The following is a 10,498-nucleotide window of genomic DNA, read 5'->3' as shown; positions in this document are numbered from 1 at the left end:
GCGTATGTTAGTGCAGGAAGAATGGTGGAGTCGAAAAGATGTGCCTGGAGCCAAAGTTTTTTCGTTCTCTTAAACACTTCTTCAACGCTCTTGAAGTTGTTCCATGCTGCTCACCAAGATGTTCCTCATGTTGTTTTCTCGACCCAGGTACACATAGCTGCTGCATTCGGAGATGTTTGTTCAGTTGAGAGTAAATGGAATGTCAGGGACTGGTTTGTCTTTCATGAACATTGTCTTGGTGAGATTCAGCTGCAGTCCGACCTTTCCACACTCACAGCCAAAGTCAGCCAGCATTTGTGCCTCTTGGCTAATATTTGGTGTAATTAGAACTATGTCATCAGCGAAGTGGAGGTGATGTAGTTGCCAACTGTCTATCTTCACTCCCATTCCTTCCCATTCCAGTTGTCACATGTTGTTCTTGAGGGTGACACTGCAGAGTTTCAGTGAAATAGTATCACCCTGCCAAACCCCTCTCTTTATATCGATGGTGACTTCTTTGTAGAATGGTGAGATCCTGGTGGTAAAGCCATAATACAGTTCACAGAGCATCCTGATGTATTGAGTTTGAACACCCTGTTTGACTAGGGCTTCGATGACCGCTTCAGTCTCAACAAAATCAAAGGCCTTCTTTAAATAGATGAACATTAGACAGAGTGGCATCTTGAACTCTCATGAAATTTCAATGAGCTTCGTCACCATGTGGATATGGTCGAACATGCTGAATCCTTCACACATGAGTGAAGCCCCACAGAACCTGGTAAAGCAGAACACTTTGTGACCTTGGACTCCAGGCTCAATGGGACCTGGAAACAGAGATCTTCTGCCTGCTTCCCCCAATCTCCGGTGGTACAGGGATCACACCCAGACAACCCACTCTACTGGTGCCTGATAAGTACCCCATCAGCTGATCACTATCCAGCCACCGCCATGCCCCAAGCTGTTTTCAAGACACATCATAAGACGCTTAATACCCATTTTCCATAATTACTGCATATGATGGGGTTCAAATATGGTGTTAACTATGGGAACACCTGTAAGGGAAATTAGAGGCCACCCTAAAAGCCTCCATCCCTCTTGGAGAGATCAACAAGCTACCGAGAGTATCCTGCCCTCACCGCAGAGCCTGGGAAGCTATCTGTGGCATATTTGCTATGCACAAAACAGTAACAACAATAGGCCTCATTCCTCTGACACTGAGAGTCCCCAATACAGCAGTGTTAAGAAGGATGAGCAAGGAGAGGCTGATAAAATCTCAGGGATGAACTAGACTGCCAAAAAATAAGACCTAAGAAGACTGTCTGTACTTTCAATGCACATATGCTGGCATTAGAAGCATCTATCGAGGACCTGATGGTGCAAGTGCAGAAGGTCAAGATCATTGGTCTGACCAAAATGAGCAGGCATTGATCACATCATGCCATTTTCGACACTGGTGAAGAATTGTTCCTCGGAACATGAGACAGTAGAGGCATCAGTATGTCAGTGTTCTTGTCAACAAAAACTTGGCCATGAGCATTAATTCATTCGAATGCCTAACAACCCGAATTGGACGATTACGCTTGAAGAGACGTGGCTCACTGCCGGCAGTTTCTATCTTTGTCATCTATGCACCAACATCCAACTACGATGAAGAAAAATCGAGAAGTTCTACATGGAGCAGGAGAACTTCTATAAAGAAGACCACACCTTCTACAAGATGTGATTTTAATGCTAAGATAGGTCCGAGAAGGTCGCCTGAAGAACTCCACATTGGGACACATGGCCTAGAATGGAACGATCAGAGTGAGAGACTGTCTGAATTCATCATGTCGACCAAGACCATCTATGGTAACTCACAGTTCCAGAAGGCCGAATCTAAACGCTGGACATGGGAGTCTCCCGGTGGACAGTTCCACAATGAAATTGACCACATCATATTCAACCAAAGGTTTTGCCTGACCGATGTTGCTGTTGTCTCAAAATTCCAAAGGGGATCAGACCACTGTCTCCTTTGTGCAAAATTCTACTTCACAGAGTGGAGAGAAAAGTCTGCAAAATTTAAGTCTAAGAAAGCAACTCCCAGAATGACCACCAACTGGGAGCTCTTTGGCACTATTGCAGCAACATAGGAAGATGCTGTTGTTGACAATATCGACGAGCAATATGATCGACTGGTTCAGCACCTCCATGACTGCGTGAGGAATGCTGAGAGTGGGAAAGCCACAAACAGACACCTGTCTTCAGAAACTCTCGAGCTCATTTGCCAATGTGGTTTGGCACGAGCCTCAGGCAAACACAAGCTAATGTCCAAGCTCGCAAAGCTGTGCAGAGAAGCGATAAAGGAAGACCTCAGAGAGAGAAGAGCAGTAGTATTGGCCAATGTGGCAGAAGCCAGGAAAAATATTCATAATGCCTGTCCTTCGCAAACTACAAGGCCAAGATGAGTGCCCTGTGACGTCCTGATGGATCCATCACATCTTCCAGAGGGGCAGTAGAGAGGATCACTCATGACTTCTACTCAGATCTCTTCGACAGCCATGTCCACCTGTCCATATACCAAATTCCGCAGAATGGATATGTTGTTCCCGACGTTCTCCCTTGCGAAATCCGACATGCCGTTTTGTCAGTAAAGGCGTGTAAAGCACCCGGTCCAGACAGGGTCAGACCTGAACACCTGAAGAATCTGCCACCAGTATTCATCAGTACACTGGCTCTGCTCTTCAAACGCTACCTTTCCAAATGCAAGGTCCCGTCCCAGTGGAAACCCAGCAGGACCGTTCTGTTGTACAAGAAGGGAGACATCCACGACATCAGCAACTATCGCCCTATCTGCCTGTTGTCCATCGTCTACATCGTGACTTGTTCACTCGAGTCATTCTGAATAGAATATGCAGAACACTAGACAAAGGACAACCACAGGAGCAAGCCGGGTTCTGAAAAGGATTCAGTAATACTCCTACATTAAAAATATATATTGGGAGCAAGTATTTGTGGAGATAAAAAGAGGAAACCTGGGGGCTGGAGCAATAGCACAGCAGGTAGGGCATTTGTCTTGCACGCGACCGACCCGGGTTCAATTCCCAGCATCCCATATGGTCCCCTGAGCACCACTTGGGGTAACTCCTGAGTGCAGAGCCAGGAGTAACCCCTGTGCATTGCCGGGTGTGACCCAAAAACAAAAAAAAAAAGAGGAAACCTGGTATATTGCTGGAGGGAATATAAAGTAGAACAATCTCTAAGGAGACTCAAAAACACTCAAAAATTCTATGTGATTCAGCAATACCATGTTCTTCATTCCAAAGAACTTTTACCAAAGAAATAAAGGTAATTTCAACTCCTGTGTTAATAGTAGCAATAGTCAAAATAGCCAAAGTATGGAATTCACTTTAAATTTTCCTAGACAGATGGCTACATAAAGAAACTGGTCGGGGCCAAGGCAATAGCACAGCGGGTAGGGCATTTGCCTTGCACGCAGCCAACCAGGGTTCAATCGCCGGCATCCCATATGATCCCCCAAGCACCGCCAGGAGTAATTCCTGAGTGCAGAGCCAGGAGTAACCCCTGAGCATAGTTGGATGTAACCACTCCCCAACAAAAAAAGCAAAAAAAAAAAAAAGAAAGAAAGAAAGAGAAAGAAAGAAAGAAAGAAAGAAAGAAAGAAAGAAAGAAAGAAAGAAAGAAAGAAAGAAAGAAAGAAAGAAAGAAAGAAAGAAAGAAAGAAAGAAAGAAAGAAAGAAGCTGGTCTATGAACTCAGTGGAATACTACTATGCCATTACAAAGATGTATTTGTACCATATGGGGCCAAATATACAGGTCTTAAAGTCATTATATTCAAAAAATAATCAAAAACGTAAAAGAAAACTACTGGATAGTTTCACTCTTGTCTGGAATATGAAGAGCTAAAACAAACAAACCATTGCAAGCCAACAAAACTAGCAATGGTTACCAGAGACAAGAGGTTGAGGACTAAGAAAATGAGAGAAAAGTCTTTTTGACAATGAAATGGCACAGAAATTGGGGAATGTAGTGAGTGTCAAATACATATACTAGAGTGAGGCTAAATCTCTGAAATCCCATAATACTGTAAATCAATGATAAAAACACGTGTAAGTATAAAAGACGGTCACTCTTCTCACTAATGATTTTAATGAGGTTGCCTTTTATGAAAAAAGGTCATTGTGCTGAATGTATTGAGTTTGTTATTTCAAAAATATAATACATGCATATTTTAAAATTCAAAAATAATCAACCTTTCCAAGTAGCAGATAGTAAGCTATAATAACCAGGGATGATGTGATAACAAGTCATAATCTAATCAAATTGGGATCATGGACTTCTTCCCAAAGTGGATGTAAGAAGAAAATCTTTCTGCAGTAAACTTACCATGCAAGCTTGACCTTACCCATATTTAAGTGTGACAAAATTATTTTAATATGAAACAAAAATAGCAAAATCTATCTTAGTCATAAGGCAAATAAAAAATCTCCTCTTGGCTAAAAACTACCTTGATTATACCAAACTATTTTAAAACTGAATGTCTTGAAATGACAAAAAATAATAAAAATGACTTATGTGAATATAAAACTATGTATTATTACTTAATTATACTTGTTAAAACATCAATTTCATTTAACAAAATTGACTCAATTTATCAAATATGCAGTTTTTGTTGACTGTGAAATCTTTTCTCTAAACTATAAACTTTTCTTTTACAGTTATCTAATTTTCTATGTATCGATTAACATCAGAAAAATTTCTAAGCAATTAAATGAGCATTCAATATAAGGGCAACCTTGCCTTGTACTGTATACAGTCATGCCTTTGTCATCGCATCTATTTTGTGCTCTGAGCACAAAGCCAAGAATAAGTCTGGAGCACAGAGCCAGGAGTCAGCCCTAAACACAGAGCCAAAAGTAAGCCCTGAGCACCATTAGGTGTGACCCCAGCACAAGACAATAAAAGCCCCAAAATTAAAATAAACAAATAAACTCTCAAGATTTTTTGGCTTAGGAAATGTGATTCCAACACCATTCACTTGAGAGATCAAATCACAGTAATCATGAGTAGGGGTCTACTGTTATCGGTCAGGGAAACTTCTGAGAATGCACAGCTTGCATCACCAATTTCACTCAGTAGGGTTTCTAAATCAGAACTGCATCTGATTTTTCCCGGTAAGTCTGAATAATAAAAATCTGAGCTTCTGGCCAATTTGTGTTTCCAAAGACTATTATGTTTAACTTTTCACTTAGTGCATACAATGTTTGGAAAAGGTTTTCTACTCTAATTGTTAAGAAAAAGAGTGAATTCATCCACAAGTAATGTCTAATAAAGACAGATACAGAGAAAAGTGAATGCTGTACACTACTTGTGGGAAAGAAAATTAATACAGTCCATGATATACTGACACATGGTAATACATATGCATATATTTTTTTCACAAAAATTAAGAAATTCCTCTGGCTGGAGAAATACTACAGGCAACAGGGTACTTGACTTGCATGAGACTGAAAAGAGTTCAACGGGTACTACATAGGGTTACCCAAGTCCACAGGGAGTGTTCCTTGAGCACAGAGCCAAGAGTTATCCCTGAGCACTGAACCAGGAGTAAGCCATGAGCACTGTGCCAGAAATAAGCCCTGGGCAAGAGCCAAGAGTAATCCCTGAGCACAAAGCCAAGAGTAAGTCCTGAGCACAGAGCCAGGAGTAAACCTTAAGCAGAGAGCTAGAAGTAAGCCCTGAGCACCATCAGGTATGACCCCCAAACAAAACAATAAAAGCCCCCAAATTAAAATAAGCAAACAAATAAACAAAAAACAAGATTAAGAGACAACTAGAAAATGGTAGATTGCTTGCTTGTATCTTCACAAAATACTATCCAGGAGTGAGAGAACTTCATCAGTTTTAATGGTCATATCTGTCAGCTAAGGATAATTTCCTTCTGGAAAACGAGAGAAAGATGTACGGAATCCTGACAGAGTCTTCTTGTTCTCTTGATGATCACCACGGTTGGCTGCCAGGCGTGTGAAGGACGGGTCTTCTTCACTCAGCGCCATATTCTGCAGGTATTATCCTTGCTGCCTACGACACAAATTCCACATGTCACTGGGATTTTACTCTCCCTTTCTACTACTTGACATTTTCTGCATCAAGGTCAACTATCATCATGGTAAATGCACTGGAATGTCAGGCCCCGTTTTCAGTCAATGAGCAAACAAAGGCATTTGGGGCCTGGAAACTGTAGGGGTAGGAATAGGACTCCTGTCAATTCTCAATTGTGTAATTTCCTGTCTTCTGCCAAGGAGATTCATGGATTCTTAGAATTAGAGAAAGCCTGATAAATGTACACTTCGCTATCCCATTGGTGATTGATTCCCTTAACTATGGCCACCAGATGGGGACAAACGGATCTGGGATATCAGGTTTACAAGAAGAGAATGAGCTCCAGAGAAGAGTACTTTCTACTCTGAAACACTTAAAAATATGCATCAATTTTTCTCACCACCAATTTAAATATGTAATCTGTCCTCCTGATAGACAACCTTGGCCTCACAATGCTACCCTCCCTTTAAAAGCAGCCTGGGTGGGTCGGTGGGTGGGAGCACGGCAAAGCAATAGTACAGTGTTTGTAGAGCGTTTGCCTTGCATGTGGCTGACCCTGGTTAATTCCCCGGCATCCCATATGGTCCCCCATGCACCACCAGGAGTAATTCCTGAATATCGCTGGGTGTGACCCCAAAGCAATAAATAAATAAAAATAAATAAAAGCACCCTGGGTAAACTCCTCCCCAGAAGTTTACATTGCATCCACAGCTGTGCTGAGTGGTGAGTGACTGACCTTTTACACTGTGGGGACCGGCACTCAGCATCAGTATAAGCAGTGTGGCAGCTATGCAGATTGTGAACGTCCATAAAAGATGCACAAGCCCGCATGAGATATCTCCTCTTTTTGAAGATAAAACGGTCCTGCTTCCCACTGTGCTTTCAGTTTGGAATCCCACTCCCAACCTCTCAAAAATTTTCACTAAGTTGGTAACAAGATGTTCCCCAAGTAATGAGGGCACTTGGGGGGGGGGAAGCGATTCCTCTGCTGAGGGTGAGATAAAAGATGCATGTTCATTCCAGCCAACCTCCATCATCCATATTGGCTGCATTTAGCACCTTGGAATTTGGGATGCACTAGATTAATATGCAAGAGGAGCCCAGGCTAACAATATTTCTCCCCTAAGCGTGGTGCTTAGTGTGGGAGAAACACATTTAAAGGGATGGAATACGGGGCTTGCAGGGCGCTCGTGAGGAGATAAGGAAAGGAAGTTGCCCCATGTTCAGAGAGTGGCAGTCCCCTTTTTGGTTCTGGATCTACTGAATTGCATTATATGTCTTTGTTTCTTCCTTTTGAAAGAAAAACAGATTTTACTGGAGGTTTCTGAGGAAGGGGAGGGAGGGAAAGAGAGAGTAAAGTTGAAGAGAGAACGCTGGCTTCTCCAGAGGCGGGGAGAGCCCCAGGAACATCCCTGCATCTGGTATGGATGTAGGAAAGTCCCGTCTCAGGGGTGGTGCAGGTGCCACATGCGCTAGGCAGCAACACCTGGGTACAGCAGCACCTGGGCTGGACAGCGTATGCGCACAGGCACACTCCCTTTGTTCCTTTGGCATCTACAGGGCTTCTCCCTAAAGAAGGGTCCTTGCTAGGATGTGGCCAGGGGGGCAGGGCTGAGAGCAGTGGGTGGTCTTTGACATTCCTCTCCCCCTTTTGTTCCTGTCAACTTCTACGGGAGGGGTAAGACTGGTGGGAGCTGTTGCCTGGAAGTGGAGTGATAGCACAGCAGGTAGGGCATTTGCCTTGCATGCCGCTGACACGGGTTTGATTCCTCCGCTATAGGATAACATAGCCTCAGGTAGCTTAGGTTTATTGGGTTACTCCCGTTACAGTGCTCCCATTCCTCTTTGCTTATTTGTAGCTTCTTTCTTAGTGTTCTGTTGACTTGTAAATATTGTTTTTCTCTTCTCCTTGAGTCCATTGCATAGTTTATTCATTAGAGCCACGTCCTTTTTGTATGGACACAGGAAGACTTAGCAAATGCTATGCTTTTGTAACCTGGGAGTCATTTGACTCTACATGATATTTTCCTCCTGAACCTCTGTTCTCTCAACCTAAACCTCAGCTGCCCTTACTTCCTAGCACCCCCAAAAGCAAGGTCCCGACGAGGGACAAGACGAACCCAGGGCAAGCGGTGAGTTGTGTGCTACCCTGGCATCGAGATGGGCCTGGCCAAAGTGCCTAATGCTTAACTATAAGTTAAGGGCTTGATCATGGACAAATGCTGTCATGATCCAAACAGTGATAACTAGATTTGGACCCTGCTAGGGTGAGGAATGATTAATCTGGCCTGAGTACTGTAGTGTGAGTCTGTGGCAAGATGTTGCCAGGACAGCTGCCTTGCAAACCTCAATGTATCTCTTGCTATGTCCATATGAAAATAACTAGTATTAACATGTTAATAAGTGTTTGGACTAAGGAAGGGAAAAAAAACCTTAAGAGTCAGGAAGGGCTTTGGAATGCCCTGCCCTCAGGAAGGGCTTTCTTATGTTGATTTTGCTACCTGGCTGGGTGTAGCCTAGAGGGCAAGGTGGGAGAGACAAGGAGGAGAGACTAGAGAAGGGAGAGGCTGTTGTAGATTGAGAGAGAGGAGGGAGCTGGGAGTGCGGGAGATGAGAAAGATGGAAGATTGAATAAACGGTAACTAATCAGAAACCAGCTTGGTCCTCGTTCTTCCTTTGCCTGTCCTTGGCCAACAGCCATCCCGATCCAGCCCAATACACGGCGGTTCCAGAGCACCAAACGCAGGCGGTGAGACAGAGCCGCCCAGAGACCCCTCAAATGCACATGTGCACATGCCCGTCGGTGAGCTTTAGTTTTTTACACTCCGCCCCTCTCACAGAGCCCGGCAAGCTACCGAGAGTATCCTGCCCACACGGCAGAGCCTGGCAAGCTCCCCCTGGCATATTCGATATGCCAAAAACAGTAACAAGAAGTCTTCCAATGGAGATGTTACTGGTGCCCACTCGAGCAAATCAATGAACAGGACAACAGTGCTAAGCTAGTGCTACAGTACGACAAGTACTTCAGAGAGCTCTGTTTTATATAGTCTGGATCTTGGCCGGTGATGGGATTACTTGGCGCCAGGGGAAGTTTTGGGTGAGACTGCCAAACTACGGGAAAATGAAAGGTCTGGGTGGAGGACACAAAGCAAAGCTCCGAAAGGGAAGCTCGGCACAAAGCTGCCCTGCTACCTCTTACAGTCTAGTCCACCGATGTGCCTAAAGCAGCACACGTGTTTGGTTGTTTGGTTTTAATGAACTTGTTTAACTTGTTTATATTCTCTGATATACATTCTCCACCCCTCTCAGAGAGCCCAGCAAGCTACCGAGAGTATCCCGCCTGCACGGAAGAGCCCGGCAAGCTCCCCGTGGTGTATTCAATATGCCAAAAACAGTAACAATAACAGGTCTCATTTCCTTAACCCTGAAAGAGCCTCCAATCGTTGGGAAAGACGAGTAAGGAGGGGCTGCTAAAATCTCAGGGCTGGGACGAATAGAGACATTTTGGTGCCCGCTCGAGTAAATTAATTGATCAACAACGGGATGACAGTGATGCAGTGATACAGTGAAGTTTTTCAGGGTCCTCTGTGAAGACTAGCTGAGGGGAGAAGTATTGCAGTTAGCACCTTGGTATTTGGGGATATACTAAATTAGTATGCAGAAGGAACCCAGACAAGCGATGTTCATCCCCTAAGTTCTGCACGGTCCTCTATGAAGACTAGTTGAGGGGGGAAGTATTGCAGTGGTGGTTTCACCTGAGCTCTAGAAGGCAGGGCTGGGGGGGGGGTCTTCTGCCACCTTTCATTGGCCACAACTTTGCAATAGGCACGCCCCCCTTCACCTCACAGGGGCTCACATTCAGACACACAGCTAATCGTTTGAGGAGTATCATTTGAGAAATTTGTACATATTAGTAAATGCTTAAAAACTCTATACCCCAGGGAAGTAATCTTTAATTTTAGAAGTCATAATTAAGGAGAGAGTGCAGGTACTTTAGGGCAAGGGAAGTTAATCTCAGCAGCCCCAAAATAACAAGGACTAATCAGCCATGAGAGAAAATCAGCCTGGAGTAGGTAACACTTAACCCTTCAGGACTCGGGAAGCTGCTGTCAATGCTCTCAAACACAGTGGGAATCCCGAAGAGGTGAACAATCTTAGGGTGGCTTTACCGAGCACTGGGCACCTTGGCTACACAGTGGCTGCCAATCCCCTGCCTGAGTCCCCACAGGGGCCTCGGATTATCTTGACTGTTACTATTACCGGTGCTGTTCTAGTATAATCATATTTTTGTCATTCCCTCCCCTGTCCTCAACCAAAATTAGCTCCTTCTCCTTTAGCAGTGAAACACAGCTAAAAATAAAACACTGCCAATGGGATTAGTCCGAAGTAAATTGTCAATGGTTGACAAACCGCCCACAT

At 44.0% G+C, this 10,498-nt stretch overlaps 1 protein-coding gene across 1 annotated transcript in view; it reads right to left on the bottom strand.

Moving 5' to 3' along the window:
- Positions 1-5,956: 5,956 nt before the first annotated feature.
- DAW1 (dynein assembly factor with WD repeats 1) overlaps positions 5,957-10,498 on the bottom strand; it is a 58,262-nt gene continuing 53,720 nt past the window's right edge. Inside the window, exon 13 of the mRNA XM_055123065.1 lies at positions 5,957-6,058. Within this exon, the coding sequence (XP_054979040.1) occupies positions 6,024-6,058 (35 nt within the window). The 3' untranslated portion in view covers positions 5,957-6,023. The remainder of the gene's footprint in view (positions 6,059-10,498) is intronic.

This window comes from Sorex araneus, chromosome X, assembly GCF_027595985.1.
Source record: "Sorex araneus isolate mSorAra2 chromosome X, mSorAra2.pri, whole genome shotgun sequence".
NCBI classification, from domain to species: domain Eukaryota; kingdom Metazoa; phylum Chordata; class Mammalia; order Eulipotyphla; family Soricidae; genus Sorex; species Sorex araneus.
Note: the sequence above shows the minus strand (reverse complement) of the source record. Positions and strands in the feature narration are given on the sequence as shown.